This window comes from Xyrauchen texanus, chromosome 40 (genome assembly GCF_025860055.1).
Source record: "Xyrauchen texanus isolate HMW12.3.18 chromosome 40, RBS_HiC_50CHRs, whole genome shotgun sequence".
Taxonomy (NCBI): domain Eukaryota; kingdom Metazoa; phylum Chordata; class Actinopteri; order Cypriniformes; family Catostomidae; genus Xyrauchen; species Xyrauchen texanus.
Genome location: NC_068315.1, coordinates 15699484 through 15716121, shown reverse-complemented (window position 1 = coordinate 15716121; position 16638 = coordinate 15699484). Strand labels below are relative to the sequence as shown.

Here is a 16638-nt window from a genome sequence, read left to right as displayed (position 1 = left end):
TGCCCAATAACTGAAAGTATAAAAATATTTGTGGTAAAAAGTCCCCTGTTGCAGGGGTTTAAGGCTCCCATTTAACACATTGTTTTTCTTGAGTTGGGGGAATAGATTTGCTATTAAAAATGTTCAAAGTTGGCTCACATTAACAGATCCGATCACAATAGAGATTCATTTGTTTATAGAATTCTTAAGATGTAATGAAATATCAAACTTGATTGAAATTAACAAGAAATGATGCACCCTTTTCTGAACTGGTTATTCTCAATAAGCAGTATCTTAATTTGTTACTAAAAATGCATCTTACTTTCTCAAAAGTACTTGCCTATGTTTACATTGTTCCCAATAACTATTGCTCCAGTAAACACTATATCAATATAACCCCCCTGGGGGCCATTTACCCCAAGTGAGAGAGCGTTTTACCCCAAGTGTGGGCTTAAAGGCTGCATCACCACCTTTAAATGTAAAAAACAAAATAGAGTAATACAATTTTTTTTTTTATTCAAAACAACCTTATGTTGTTATTTATTTTAACAAATGATGTTGTTCCATCAATATTCAATAAAAATACATGTATTTCTTGAATCTTGATTCACTTTGTGACCAGAAAGAAAAGAAAATGTTCTTTAACGAGTGCCTTTAGCCCCGTTGTACCCTAATAAAATATTTTTAACACATTTATAAATAAAATTATACACTAAAGGAATTTCAATGGCTCTTCGGGATTTAATACATTTTCATGACTTTTTCAGTTCTAAAAATCACAATCTTTTAATTCCCTGATATTTCCATAACCATGGGAACCCTGTAACTAATTTGTTAAATACGCACCTGAAATATTCTCTAGTGTCTGGAACGTTGTTGGCACCCATATACTCCATGACAGCACCTGACTTAGACATGACTTTAGTTGGGGTGACAAAGATTATGTTAGGGGATTCAGAAGGTATTTGACCTCAAGCCCTGAAAGTTTACAAAAAAGATATCAAAAGAACCCAAAGGGAAAGAAAAATTGACAAACAAAATGTATTTGGGCTAATTCATCTTTTTCATATTTTATTAACAAAGATTTATTCTCTAACCAGAAACTCATTTATGTTCTGCTTGCTGAACAACAACAGTAATTTAAAAATATTTCTAGGTTGCAAAATAAAAAGGCTATCAAAATATCCTTTAATATCCTATTAATACTTGTAAATCCTTTGATATTTTTCCCTTTTGATGATTATTTCTTTCTGAACATTTTGTAACACTCCTGAATTTTTTGTGCTTACATTTGAGTGCAATTTATATTTACTCTGTTTATAAGATGCTTATTTATATATATATATATATATATATATATATATATATATATATATATATATATATATATATATATATATATATATATAAAACACTGTTCCAAGTTTTTACAAGATACTGTTGATTGTAAGAGTATTTTAATACAACTTTGTATCTTAATTGGAAAATATCACATTCAAGCCAAATTTTAAATTACTTTTAAATGAGATTAAGCAATTTGGCAATTCTTTGGAGGGTATTAGAAATAAAAAAGCAAAAATGAGGCACTTCTCTTTAATTTACTGTAGATTTAATTTAGAATTTTAAACCTGGCATAAATGATAAATCTATTTGGTAATTTTAATTTTATTCACATGTGTTGGGATTTGTACATGTTTGTATGATGTCTATGTATATAATCAGTTTTTGTTTTAATTTAATATCCAAGGATTACAAACAAATGTGTCTTCTTATTAATTTACTTCCAATTATGGGAAAACACCATATGTGTAAGCATTTCTTTTTTTCTTTTTGTAAATTAATTTAGGCCATCTTTGTTTATTGTCAGTGGTCATTGCTATGAAAATTGGAATAATTTTTCAATAAAACAAATCACACTGTTCCATATCCACATAAATCTAGTTTGTGAAGAGTAAACCACTGTTAATTCTGAAACTAAAATAAATAAAAAAAAAAAAAACACACACACACACACACAAAAACAGCCATGGAATTTGTAAAGCTAACAATTGTGTAACTAGTTTGGTGAACTTTACACCTGAGTTTCTTTTGTATGCCATATTTGTTTTGTTTTGACATACGCTTAATACGTTTCACCATATATTTGTGTTTGTATGTATGCTATTTAGCTATTTGTTTTCTAGAAATTCTATAATAAATGGTGAACGAAACAGATCATTCTTAAAATCCGTAAACATTTATTTTTTTCTTCATACAAATAATTGCGATAACCAGTAAGAATACATTTTAAATGACAGAATAGAGCTACATAAAATTTCAATTGCATCTTTAATGCCCCCTTCCACAAATACATTGAAGCATAAAACTGCAACATCCCTGCTGCTTCATAGCTATGAAATGAAGGCATACATCACCTTACAGATGCGAGAATAACATCTGAATGATGTGACATAAATCAAACAATATTTGTGCAATTATTAAAAAAAGTTTTCTATGGCATGACAATTAAGGCTGAAGACAAATGGCATTAGAGCATAACCTGAATTTTGAACATTGCACTCTATCTTGATTTTTTACATCAGAATCATTATCAATTTAGCTTTAGCAAAATTCTGTAAGCATTCTAATCTTCTAATAATGCTACTTTTATATCTATTTTATTTCCATAATAGCATAATACTATTAAAAATGTAAAGTATGTCCCCCAATAGCATATCTTATTAAATATGACCCAAAATTCATCTTGTAATTTTATAAAGGCGCATAAAGTCAGAAAGTTCCTGGATTGAGTGAAAAGGGGTTTGATTACGTGCTTGTATTAAAAGAGGAGGAAGGAAGGGAGTGACAGCCCTCCTACTTGTGAGTGTGGGGGTGAGGTGTTTGCTAATCATTTTAGTTAATGCCTCTTGATTCACACACTCGTGTATGGACAGGTTGCAGATCTGTCGCTGTCTGGTGGAACAGCTGATGTTTGTTTTTTTGTGACTTAGAAATGTTAACTACCATTCCATGATCAAGACAAGGATACATTTTATTTGAAATTTCACATTCTTGAGTCCCTTTTCTTATCAAAACAAATGAATGAGTTTCACAGTATTCACTTTCATAACATGCTCAAATGCTTCTATTGTGCCATTCTAAAAACACTCCAACCCCTTAAACCTTTTGCTTTTGTACTGCTTGCATTTTCACATTTTTTTTTTTTTTGTTGTTGTTGAGAGCTTACAGAGCCATGGAGCTGAATTAATGATTTAACAAGTTGGATGGACCTCTCCATGGAAACACGAACATGTATGAGCTCCTTCTAGAGCGCTGTTAGGACACAAGGTCTCGCCAGATGCCTGTTTCATGCAGCCTGGCCATCTGTAGTTGTCAAATGCCACTGTTGTCTCTTTTATTTAATGGAAACGCTGTTGGATCAGATTTGTTCGTTCACACAGGCGTGGGTTTACAACACAAACATTAGCTAGTGCAAATCCTTTGGATCATGAAGTTTGAACATGATGTCTGTATTGTCCAAAGAATGTGTCCCTCAATAAAGAGGTACTTATGTTTTTACGTATGTCTGAAGTTTTCACCCGGACAAGTAGTGATTTCCTTGACATAATCAATTTATTTTAGAGCGTAGAGTTTTTGATGTTAAAAAATAAAGGCACATAAGAGCAGGTGATGTTACTAAGCTGAAGACCAGCATGTTCCGAGGATCTCAGGATGAACAACGTTACAGTCAGTTGAGAAACTCAGAGGAGAGACTTCGCATGCTGCGTGCTGAGCGGTATTTGAGCTCGTGGTAGCACTGTACAAAGCTATGGTAGATAAACGTAATGGGCAGAGCCAGCAGCACAATGCCACTCACGACACACACGCCACCCAGCACGCGTCCCGGAATGGTGATGGGGTACATGTCTCCATAGCCGACGGTCGTCATGGAGATAATAACCCACCAGCAGGCTGCCGGGATACTGGCATAGTCCTCATTGCTAGTCTCCAGGTCAAGTCCATGCTCCAACAGCTGTGCCAGGGCACTGAATATTGCCATTGCAACACAGACAAACACCAGCAGCATGACCATCTCACGGTAGCACCTGCGCAGCGTCAGCCCGAGTGTCTGAAGACCTAGGAAGTGACGTGCCAACTTAATTAGCCAAAAGATGCGCATTATTCGTAGTACGCGCAGGGTGACTCCTGCTCGCTGTAGCTGAGGGTTGTCTCCTGTCAATGCTGTCATAGTGACAGACACATAGTAAGGAGTGATTGCCAGCAGGTCAATAATATTAAGGGGGCGGCGCACAAACTCACATTTGTCCCGTGAAACAATGAAGCGCACTATGCATTCGGCAGTAAACCAGCCAATGCATACTGCCTCGATAATCCTGCATGAGATGGGGAGAAAGATAGGCAAGGAGAGAGAGAGAGAGAGAGAGAGAGAGAGAGAGAGTGTTAGAAGAGATCATCATCCTTTGAGCATTAGAATTGACAATGAATACATAATACAGCTAAAAAACGATGAGGAACCTTTAAACTAATTTTATGCTTTATAGTTGTATAGTAACTAAACAAGTGCTTAGATTAGCTTTCATTCATGCATGCCATGCAATCAATGTGCTTTATATGGAGAATGTCATCTCATTCGGATTGTGTAAACATCTCCAGTGTTTTGTTGACACTGAAGTGTCAGGATCTTTAGATGAAGGATCTTTTAGATGAAAGGCAGGAAGGTAATTCTTGCTCAGTAGTCCTTGGACTTCCGATCCCCAAAAAAAAAAAAAAAAAACGTTTTGATTGCCTGTTCAACTCAATTTCTATTCAATACATGAAGAAACACATCTCTTTTGTGAAATGATCCATATAAATAAGAATGCGTCCATACATTCTGAGTGGTTATATTATTGATCAAATTGATAAAATATGCTGTGACAGTGTTGACAGCTGCATTGGTGGACTGCATGTAGAGTATAAAGGGCTAAATAAATACTGAATAAAGTGAAGAAGTTACATGTGCCAAAAAAGATTGGTTTTAACAACATTAAATGTGTATGCTGTTATCAATCCTAAATATTGATGATAAAAAGAAAAGCTAAATATTATAAAATGTGGATATTTAAAGATTGTGAATGCACATTTAGAGGTGAACACAAAAAGGGGGAAGAAGGTTATTCACAAAAACACATATCACCATCTGTGGCATTTTTGGAATTATAATAATACTGCATGCATGACAAACCTTGCTGGGTTTAATACCATCTCTTACCAGCTCATCATACACATATGATAACACATACCTGAACCCTGAGACAAACAGTGTCCACTGTGGAAAATGGAATCAAGACTGCACTGGATACACAGTGAAAAAACATTAGGCCCTACTCACAAATACAGCTCTGGAAAAAAATTAAAAGAGGATCGGTGATCATCTGGGGGTGCTTCATTAAGGCTGGAATCGGGCAGATTCATCTTTGTGAAGGACGCATGAATCAAGCCAAGTACAAGGTTATCCTGGAAGAAAACTTGCTTTCTTCTGCTCTGACAATGTTCCCCATGTAAGGATTGTTTTTTCCAGCAGGACAAGGCTCCGTGCCACACAGCCAGGTCAATCAAGGTGTAGATGGAGGACCACTGGACCAAGGCCCTGTCATGGCCAGCCCAATCTCCAGACCTGAACCCCATTGAAAACCTCTGGAATGTGATCAAGAGGAAGATGGATGGCCACAAGCCATCAAACAAAACTGAGCTGATTGAATTTTTGCATCAGGATTGGCATAAAGTCATCCAACATCAATGTGAAAGACGGTTAGAGAGCATCCCAAGATGCATGAAAGCTGTGATTGGAAATCAGGGTTATTCCACCAAATATTGATTTCTGAACTCAAATGAAACATTAGTATTGTGATGTTTAAAAATTAATATGAACACGTTTTCTTTGCATTATTCGAGGTCTGCAAACACTGCATCTTTTTTTATATTTTGACCAGTTGTCATTTTCTGCAAATAAATGCTCTAAATTAATTTGGGAGAGATGATGTCTGTACTTTATTGAATAAAACTTTTCATTTTACTCCAACACTTACCTATTAATAATGTATCCAAAGAAACTGATAATTTTCCAGAGCTGTATTTCCAGACAGAAAGAGACAGAACAAGGGAATATCGAAATAGGACAATATGACTCAAAACAGTGAAAATGGAGAGGAGAACTTTGCAAGGATGACTTGAAAGATGTGGTAATGTCCAAGTACAGACGATAAAGACTCTATAATAGAAAAAATTACGTTGTTGTTTTTTTGCGACGGCTACTGGGCAATCGGGGTATTTAGGTTAAAAATAATCTCCTTTATTCTATTTCATGGGGAAGTAACTGTTTCCAAATGGTTTCTTTTGGTGGGAGAAGTACTAAAAAGTATAGCTTTACTGGAACTTGCAAAGGAACTGCAGTAACAGGATACAAAATATAAAAAGAATCAGGTGGCTTAACTGGTGGGGATACACATGATGCCCAAATATTTAATCTGAGACTAAACAAGAAAGAAAAGTGTGAAGAGGAGAGCGATTCCCTCTATTAAGGCGTTATGGGGGTATGAATGCTCACATTGCTGAGCTGTCCAGTGAGAGACATAGAGAGACTTCATGCATATAGCTACATTTGTAGAACATAGATGTTGAAGTTATGCATGTACCTGTGTTCCTCCACTGAATTGTTTTTTGCTGTATCCCAATCCGGCAGAGTACTTGCACAAAGGATGACCATAGACGTAATCACAAAAATCACTGATACCGACGCAAGAATCTGCGCCGCGACTGAGGAAGCTGGCTCCTCAAATGTCCTTCTCATCCTCTCCAGCCACCGCGCGTTCCCGAGCCTGCCGACATGTTCCTCTTCACATCTGGACTCCACCTCTGCCTTGATGTCGTCTTCTGAGAAGTACGTGAATGTTTCCGACATTCTATCCTCCAGTCGTCGCTGGCAACAAAACTCCAAATGTGAGCTCTCCAAACCCCAGTAGATCATTTCGTTATAAAACGAAAGCTCGCACATCTGCGGGACAAACCTGAGCTTCCCAGATCGGACATAAAGCATGATGAACACAAACGCCTCGGAATGCCTGTCGAAGAAAAACTCGTTTCTCTCTCGGTCATAATCGTCACATACCTCCAAGACCTCTTTTTCAGAGGAACAGCTGTGTAGTCTGCTCACTCTTCGGAGAGGAAAATCCTTAATAACTTCTCTTGTGAAAGCATACTTGGTGCCACCAACATTTAAGATACATATATTCTTCCCAAACTTCATTTTGGATCAGATCGGCTCCACCGATTGAAGCGAAAAAGAGAGAAATGACGCACGATATGGCTCAATGATAGTCATAGTTCAAATCCAATGTATTTTTATTAGCAGTACGATTTTATACGCCAAACAGCTCCAAACTAGCGCTTCAAAACAGCTGGCGCACAATATTTCAGAATAAATAAAGATTTTTGCCAGACTGAGCGCGCGCGTATCACTTTGAAGAACCGTGGAAAAGTGACTTCTTTCTTTGTGCATCATCTAAACTCCAGCCTTCAGTGGGCTGTTTCATACAGTGACGTCACACGTCGAGAAGCCTAATGCGCTCCATTATTATGCACTCCCAAAGAACGGGCGTTCCCAACTAAATGAAATGCATTTTAATGATTTTTTTTCATGACGCATGTCTGGGGTTTTCCAGTGTAGGCTTTGGTGCTTAAACCTGTTTTCTGTCTACAATCTCTGTCGATATTTATTTGTTAATAGCAAGGAAGTAAACCAGGAGGGGACAAGCCACGATGGGAAAAATGTCAATATTAAAATCAATATTGCATATTATATTTTGTCCTACTTGTTGTCAACACACACACACACACACACACACACACACACACACACACACATAGCAAAATGACATGTACACTAATGTTAGAGGGTTTTCTAGGCTACATGATATGTATAAAGAGTTTAACACAGACACAGTAAATGTTTTTGTTTTTCAATTCCAATTTGGATAGTGGAACAGTCCATTTAAAATAAAAATGTAATGCAACCTTTTATTTAATACCCATATATACCCTTTACTCATTACAATTCCCTTGCACAAATCTGTATATAGCATATTTGTATGTTTGTTGTTGTCCTATTGTGTATACTGTATATTTAGATGGTTATTTTATGGGGCGGCACGGTGGTGCAGTGGTTAGCACTGTCGCCTCACAGCAAGAAGGTCGTGGGTTCAAACCCTGGTTGCCCCGGCCTTTCTGTGTGGAGTTTGCATGTTCTCCCTGTGTCTGTGTGGGTTCTCTCCGGGTACTCTGGCTTCCTCCCACCATCCAAAAGACATGCAGTCTGTCTACGTGTGGCCCTGCGATGGACTGGCGACCTGTCCAGGGTGTCCCCCGCCTTTCGCCCAATGTTAGCTGGGATAGGCTCCAGCCCCCTGTGACCCTGTACACAGGATAAGTGGTTGACGATGGATGGATGGATGGATGGATGGATGGATGGATGGATGGTTATTTTATGTCTTTTGGTTTAATGAGTCAATAGAAAATTGTCCAAACAATCCTTCAAATAGAATAAAATATAAGTAGCACAAGCAGCTCTGTAATATATGGTATGGCCCCCACAGAGCCTAAATTTCAACATCACAATTAATCTGACACCTGTTTTACACTGCAAGCGAATTAGTGCATGAGCTGATCAAAATTTTTTCCCTGCAAACAACAATTTTGCTTTTATACAAACAGTGTTCCTGGTGCAGAAACGGCTGCATTCTATACAGAAAATCAAGTTTTAAAATGATTATCAGGAGTGAGTTATTGATAAGTATTACAAACTTGATCATCATAAAATCTTATTTACATGATGCTGGTGTAACCTAATGTAGTCTTACAGAATGTCAGCCAACACATGCTCTGCTAATTTCAAACATTAATTAATGGAAGAGGGAGGATGAAAGCAAGTTTCTGAAAGGCAAGAGTCCAGCCTTTCAGAAACACCCACAGATAATCACCGATCCTCCACCTGGTCCTCTAATGGTTAGACGGAGACCTGGAGAGGCCTTCAAGCCAGAGTGTGTCGCTCCCACTGTGAAATTTGGTGGAGGATCTGTGCTGATCTGGGGGTGCTTCATTAAGGCTGGAATCGGGCAGATTCATCTTCGTGAAGGACGCATGAATCAAGCCACGTACAAGGTTATCCTGGAAGAAAACTTGCTTCCTTCTGCTCTGACAATGTTCCCCATGTAAGGATTGGTTTTTCCAGCAGGACAAGGCTCCGTGCCACACAGCCAGGTCAATCAAGGTGTAGATGGAGGACCACTGGATCAAGACCCTGTCATGGCCAGCCCAATCTCCAGACCTGAACCCCATTGAAAACCTCTGGAATGTGATCAAGAGGAAGATGGATGGCCACAAGCCATCAAACAAAACTGAGCTGATTAAATTTTTGCATCAGGAGTGGCATAAAGTCACCCAACATCAATGTGAAAGACGGTTAGAGAGCATGCCAAGACGATTGAAAGCTGTGATTGGAAATCAGGGTTATTCCACCAAATATTGATTTCTGATGTTTAAAAATGAATATGAACTTGGTTTATTATTCAAAGTCTGAAAACACTGCATCTGTTTTTGGTATTTAGACCAGTTGTCATTTTCTGCAAATAAATGCTCTAAATTTACTATCTTTATTTGAACACAGGGAGAAATGTTGTCAGCACTTTATACAAAACAAACAAACAAACAAACAAACAAAAAAAAAAAACATTCATTTTACTCAAACACATAGCCTACTTATAAATAGTATATCCAGAGAAACTATTTTGCAGTGGTCTCTTTATCTGCCAACAACCTAAAACTCTGCGCAAGTGTAAAGTTTGTGCTGTTTTAAAGACACATAGGAGTCACACCAATTATTGATTTATTTGTTTTTGTTTTCTGCACTTTGTTTGAAGTTAATTTATAAATAAAAAATATTCATGGCATAATTTTATGAGAATATCCTCACTCTACATTTTCCAGTACTGTATATTATCACCCATGCACCAAAAATTAATAGTTAGTTTATTTTCCAATATTTTTATTTTACCATAAGTACCAATAAAATAGAAATGTATATTAACCTAATTTCATTTGATCCTGTGTATAAAGTTATGAGTGATAAGTTGAGATTTCATTCCCCCTTCCCCCTCCTCCTCTTTTCTCTCCTCCTCTCATCAGGAAGCTGCTTGCTGCGCTCCAGCCTTTTGTAGCGCGTGAGTGAGTTACTGTATTGTACTGTGAATCTCTGGAGGGGGGCTGCAAAAAAAATCTACTATTCTTACTGAGGTTCACACCCCCATTTTTACCAGATTTGACTCCAGATTGCTTTTTATCTGGTCACAGGACCTATATGTCTCTTTGATTCGCATATTTAGTTTGTTTTTGTTTTAGTTTATGGTTTGGTTTTTTAACAATCCGGGAGGGCAGAAATGGCGGCCAACATGTACCGGGTCGGAGGTATGTCCGTCTATATTTCTGAATTAACGCAAGTCAAAACACGAGAAACAGCAAGACCCGTCTGGGAGGCACGGGTTCATTTCATGCGGAATTCCTGCAATCAGTCACCCACTTATAAGCTCTTAATGCGTGCAGTGTCCTTGCAAAAAGATAGAGTGGATGGATAATATTTAGTGTTCTGATGTGGGTCAGGCCTCTTAAACTATCGTAGCCGCATTAGCATTTTAGCAAGCGTGCTATGTTGCTAGCTAGCCACATCGTAAACAAATAATAATTACTGTATGTAAAATACACGTGAACTCGCATATAGATGAGCACGTTTGCCCTGACTTTGACCCTATAGGACAAAAGAGAGTTATGCTCGCAAGCTGACCATGTCGATTATTGAAGCCGATGTTTTTCTTTGTAATCACTTGTCTCCTTTTTGGCACGTATCCATTAGTTACGGGTCCTCATCCGGCATGCAAGGTAGCAAAGCGAGCTAGCATTAATACAGCAACCCTTACTTCGTTTTCCACAAAGCAACCACACTGACTTTCTTTACCGCACTTAAATGAAACATTGCGAACGTGCAATTTATTTAGGTGTATTTTGCTGTCACACATCTGATTATCACTATGTGTTAAATATTAAACAATAGCATCGTTTGTTTGTGCTAATAGCCGGCTAGTCAATGCCATGGTATTTGATATTGTTTCATGGCGTCGTTAATGCTGTTGATTAATTCAGTGAAATTCGCGAGGTGTCTCTTCATTGACGTTTGAACCGAACACATGTGTGAGAAATTGTTATTGAACACTTCCACACAGTTTTAATCTGGTCGCTTCATTTAATGCGTGTGATGCAGATGCAGTGTATCGGAATGTGACTCAAATAGCCATGATCAAAATAACGTTTGCTCACGTACTTCACTGATTTGAAAGATAAAGCAGTTTATTACTCATTCAGCCACTTTTTAGGAACTCTTATTGGGAGTGTAGTGATGGTGGATTGTTTATATTGTACATGGAGGATATATATTTTTTTATTTTAAAACTTATCCTAGTGAGAATACAGTACAAAATGCACCAAATGCCCTGTGGAAGCCTGAGAGTCTAAATTGTGTTCTGAGTCGTCCCTTTACAAGCCTGTTTGTGCAGTTTTCATATTGATAACAAAATCACCATCAAATATGGTTCATTTTTTGCTGCAGATTATGTCTTCTTTGAGAATTCTTCAAGCAACCCCTATCTGATCAGGAGGATAGAGGAACTGAATAAGGTACAGTGCCCTCGGGACTTGAATGGAGTAATGTGGGTTGGTGGACATCAACCCTGTTTACACCTGGTATTAAGATGCATTTCGGGTGATCCAATCACAAGTTGTCAGTCCACCTCTATACCCCTAAAATGTTTTGTTATTGGATCACAAAAAATTCTCATTAGGAGGTAGTCAAAAATGCATGTGACCGCATCGCATTTGAGGTTATCTGTCCGCTAATCTGTCCTGAATGCATTCCGGACAGCAGTTAAGCACAACCCCTTCACCTGTCAATCAACCACTATGCTAAAACATGAGTTAAAACTTTGCCAGTTATGAGTAACTAACCATCCAAATGCAAATTTGATAAAGCAGATACATAAGCACAAGAACTTTATGGATCTTGTCCAGTGTGTCTGATATCAACTTGCAGTGACACGGATGAAAAGCACACATATCTGAAGCTCCTTTAATACAGGTAATCCACATAAATAATGGATCATTCTGATAGGACCTTTGCATTTGTGTTTAGATCAAATTTCAGTTGCATCATTGTAAACAGCGCACAATTTTTTTTATCACTTTAATTGTCTTTTCTGACTTCGTTGTGCTTTAATGTCATGCAGTATTGGTTGATGTATGTCATCCTGACCCTCCTCTTGAAATCTGAACACTATTGGTCATAGAGATGCATTTAGCGACCAGGTGTAAACAGCAATGTGTCTTGCCTGAACACATGTGATCAGATCACCCGAGACAAATCTTAATACCAGGTGTAAACGGGGTCATTGGGTATTCTGATAGGGTGTGGATACAACATTATCATGCCATTGCCAAAAGGAGCTCAGCCAGCTCTCCTGGTGCCAAATTACTTGCATTTCTGTTCATTTTCTCCTTTCACTCTGCTGACATCTCCAACAGTTGTTTTTTAGGAAACTGTATCTGTATGAGAAACAACAGTCATGATATGGACTGAAATTCTGTGACCAAGCTGGTCAGATGTGCAAACTGATATGTGCCAGTTGTTTAGCTTAAACACAACATTTCCAAATGACTCATGTATTATTGGTTTAAATGTTTTTGCTTCACCTGGATTGTTCTGATATTTTAAAAAGCATTTTTTTTTACCCTTAATGCACTCTCAGCCTTTGTTGTCAACTGAAGTGGATGTCAAAACAAATGCTCCACTGCAGTCTTCTCAACATTTAGTCATCACATCTCCAGACTACGTGTCAGATCTTTTGACAGATTTGTCAAAGGAGTGGATTCACAAATTCTGTTAGCTTGCAGCATACAATTCTAATCTAGCATTGGCCACAAGGTCTGTTGTGTATCCAAACAAACATTCACCCTCTGGCCACTGAGATGAGTTCTCTGCATTATCCTTCTTACACAATATATAGTTCTAGGCAATCATAGAAAGAGAGCATTGTGGGATATTGATCACATGCTTGAGCATAAATGCAATCAAATGCACAGAGAAGTCACTTAGAGCATTTTAATATCAAAGACATGATCATGGAGTCTTGTTTTAATGACCCCCCCACATTGAGCCTGTTTACATGCACACCATTACGCAGACTACTACCAAAAATCAACTTATTTAAAAAAATCAAAGCAAGAAATCCGCACTTACATGATATTTTAAACTTTTTTTATTATTTGCAGTTGATGTCAAACCATAAAGAGGCATGGTTAAAGGGATAGTTCACCCAAAAATGAATCTCATTATTTACTCACCCTCATGATATCCCAGGTGTGCATGACTTTCTTTCTTCACCAGAACACATTTGAAGAAAAATAGAAAAAGATCTTCGCTCAGTAGGTCCTTAAAATGCAAGTGAATGGAGATTTCTCTTTTGAAGCTCCAAAAATCACGGACAGTTATCTAAAAGACATCGAAACAGATCAATACAGATCTAAACCGAAACCAACCAATCTACTGTACAGTGTTTCTCCTGTTCACTTGTACACAGCGCTGCCCTTCCGGCTGTGTACGCCTTGCATCACTTCTCGTGTGTTTCAAATACCAATGTGATTAAATCACACGCGCAAACCCGCTCCAGACTGGAAGCATGATTTAGAGTTTACAAAGTACATAAATATTTATCTTTTGCACTAAAAGCGATTGTGTCCCTTTAGAAGACATTAACTCTTTCCCTGCCAAACACGGAATTTTCCGTGTTTTATGAAAAAAACGCTTCCCCGCCAAACACGGAATTTTCCGGGTTTCTGTGTTTTAGGTGTTATACGGTAAGGAAGACCCCTCCGCGTGTTTTGAAAGAGTACGCAACTCTTTGATCAAAGAAACAGACTGCGATCGTCTCAAACATGAAGAAGTGGAGTATTGAGAAGCTCAAAATATCAGACATAAACATGCCTTTTTATCAGCTTTTTGTCTGAAATGTTGTTTTTGACAAAACCGACCTCTGTTCAAGTCGCAATAAAAAAAGAACAAATGAAGATCAAATAAAATCGTTTTTTTTGCCTAAAAGCAGAGGCTCAGATCTTTATTGTGATATATAGCATCTTCATATATTCATGGAAGAAAATATTCTGCGGGCCATTAAAATTTAGCGAAAATCGTCAAAAACCCTGGCGGTGGCTGGCAACTTTTTTTTAAAAACGCTGGCGGGGAAAGAGTTAATTTAACAGCTGGTATCAATGCATTAATTTTATGTGAGTGAGTCTGTGATTTTTGAGCTTCAAAAGAAAAATCTCCATTCACTTGCATTTAAGGACCTACTGAGCTAAGATATTTTTCTATTTGTCTTCAAATGTGTTCTGGTGAAGAAAGAAAGTCATATACACTTTTGCATTTGAGGTAAATTCTGTTATATTACATTTATTTACTGTATATTTCCAATTGTCGTGCTGAAATAGACAAGACCTAATTGAATTTTGTATTTCTAGGAATATCTGTTGCCTTACATGCCTCTTTATACTGGGTTGCTGCTTTTTTCTTTTTGTATTATTCAGATGAGTGCAGAAACAGTAGGCTTTGATAAAATCAGCTCTGTACTGCTTAAGCAAAATAGTCTGTCCAGTTTTTTCAGGTGTTAGGTTTAGTGTCCCCAGTGACTGTGGAGTACATATAAGCACAAAGTTTAGCTTAAGATGACCCTGTTTGTCTCTCCTTTCAGACGGCAAGCGGCAATGTCGAGGCAAAGGTGGTTTGTTTCTACAGGAGAAGGGACATCTCACAGAGCCTCATCCAGCTATCTGACAAACATGCAAGTGAGTGAACATGCTTGATGGTGTGTGTGTGTGTGTCTGTTTGTTTTTTTCTCAGGGCAGTGTGCATGTATTCTCAAGGACACCAAGGACAGCCTGTGTGACATGTCATGTATGAATGGTCATTTAACATCATAATGATCAGTCAGTTGAAATTGCTCATGTGTTTGGGGTCTGTGTTGTGCTGCTTGTATTAGCAAGGGAGCTGTAATATCTGGACTGTAACCAGTGCCATACGCCTGTAATTGGGGAAACAGGGCTTCCTAATTTATTCTTCAGGGGGCCAGGACCTCTCAACAACTTGATCAATTTGAACTGGTCACAACGGTTCACAATATTTAGCATACAGTACATGTTTATGAGAAAACAACAGTTTTACACTATCTTCCTCTTTCCTAGCATTTTGTCCTGCGTGGGTGCAGGGTCCACTTCACATATATTTGATTTGGCACAGTGTTTTATGCCGGATGCCCTTCTCGCTCAACCTCACTTAACCTGCATGTTTTTGGACTATTGGGGGAAACCGGAGCACCCGGAGGTTTCCGCCTAACAGATTTACACAATATAAAAAAAATAAAATGTTAAACCAGAAAGTGCATTATTCATTGAATAAGCTGTTGGTAGATTTTGGGACTGACTCAAAAGAGCTAACGCACCCGTTTATTGGCCAAGTTCGGCACAGTTATTGGCCTCTCTGGGTAAATATCAGACATTTTATTAGCCTGGCCAATATATCAGTCTTCTTATCAACTTTATCTACTTAACTCAGCTTTTTACAGTTTTTAGATATTTACTCAATCAAAGACTAGAAGAGAACAAGTGGGATACATCTGTGGGTTTGCTGTCTAAGACCACCACTTGTCTTGATAAATTAGAAACACTGAATGGTAATAAAAAGGGCTGCATGATATGGAGTAAAATGCAATATGCGATAAGAAGTTGGATAATGCGATATTCAATATGCAATAATCCTATGATGATGTCATAGGAGCGTGCTGAACATTGGAACCCCCACCACCCAATTTTTATTGGGAGGGGGAAAAAAGGACTTGCGGTGTATCGCAGAGATTCCAATCATTGTTGTTTTGTTTCAAATTGCACATAGACTGTTTATAATACTGTGTTGTCATTAGCTGCTTATCCACAAATATGACAGACTCCTATCATTCAGTCAGAAGTAGTTTTTGGAGAGCCAATGTTTTAGTCTCAGCTTTCAAATTATATTAATGTTATCACAAAATTGAACAACAAATGTTGTTTTGAATGTCTACCCATTCAAACAGAGTGGGGCGCAACACTCTCTCTCTGACTTATAGCACAAAAAAAAAACATGAATGAACATCAGAGGGTGTTAAAAGATACAGTACAACTTAATAAAATGTGTTAGCTCTCATGTAATCGCCCAGTGTGTTAATATTGAAATCACATGGAGAAAATGAATAGGGGATATCTCATGCTTTTCCTCATGCTTTATCTGTGCCTATGCATATTGCATACACACACACACATCAAATGACAGTCGTGCACCCAGTCTATTCTCCGCAATCTGCGTAGCTGTTAACATTATTTTTTTAATTATTAGTGATTTGGATAGTACTATATTTAAAGTTGCGATATTTCAATAAAAGCAATACATTGTGCAGCCATAGTAATACAATTTTATTACAGTCTTGCATGTAACTAAACTCT

At 37.7% G+C, this 16638-nt stretch overlaps 2 protein-coding genes across 6 annotated transcripts in view; one reads left to right on the top strand and one right to left on the bottom strand.

Moving 5' to 3' along the window:
• Positions 1–2210: 2210 nt before the first annotated feature.
• Positions 2211–7504, bottom strand: LOC127633580 (potassium voltage-gated channel subfamily G member 3-like). 2 transcript variants are annotated; one of them, XM_052112791.1, is made up of 3 exons: positions 6654–7504; positions 4279–4352; positions 2211–4200 (listed from the first exon to the last, which is right to left on the bottom strand). In XM_052112791.1, the coding sequence occupies exons 1-3, from the start codon at positions 7262–7264 to the stop codon at positions 3707–3709; spliced, it is 1179 nt and encodes a 392-aa protein (XP_051968751.1). In that variant the 5' UTR covers positions 7265–7504; the 3' UTR covers positions 2211–3706. The 2 variants fall into 2 exon arrangements, with proteins under 2 accessions (XP_051968751.1, XP_051968750.1); XM_052112790.1 differs by having other exon boundaries at positions 2211–4352.
• A 2708-nt stretch (positions 7505–10212) lies between these two features.
• Positions 10213–16638, top strand: part of LOC127633577 (metastasis-associated protein MTA3-like) — a 40260-nt gene continuing 33834 nt past the window's right edge. For 2 of the 4 annotated variants that reach the window (XM_052112785.1, XM_052112783.1), the window contains exons 1-3: positions 10242–10476; positions 11669–11736; positions 14859–14952. In XM_052112785.1, the coding sequence (XP_051968745.1) occupies positions 10449–10476; positions 11669–11736; positions 14859–14952 (190 nt within the window). In that variant the 5' untranslated portion in view covers positions 10242–10448. Of the gene's footprint in view, positions 10477–11668; positions 11737–14858; positions 14953–16638 lie in introns of all 4 variants that reach the window. The other 2 variants (XM_052112786.1, XR_007969223.1) reach the window with 2 other exon arrangements.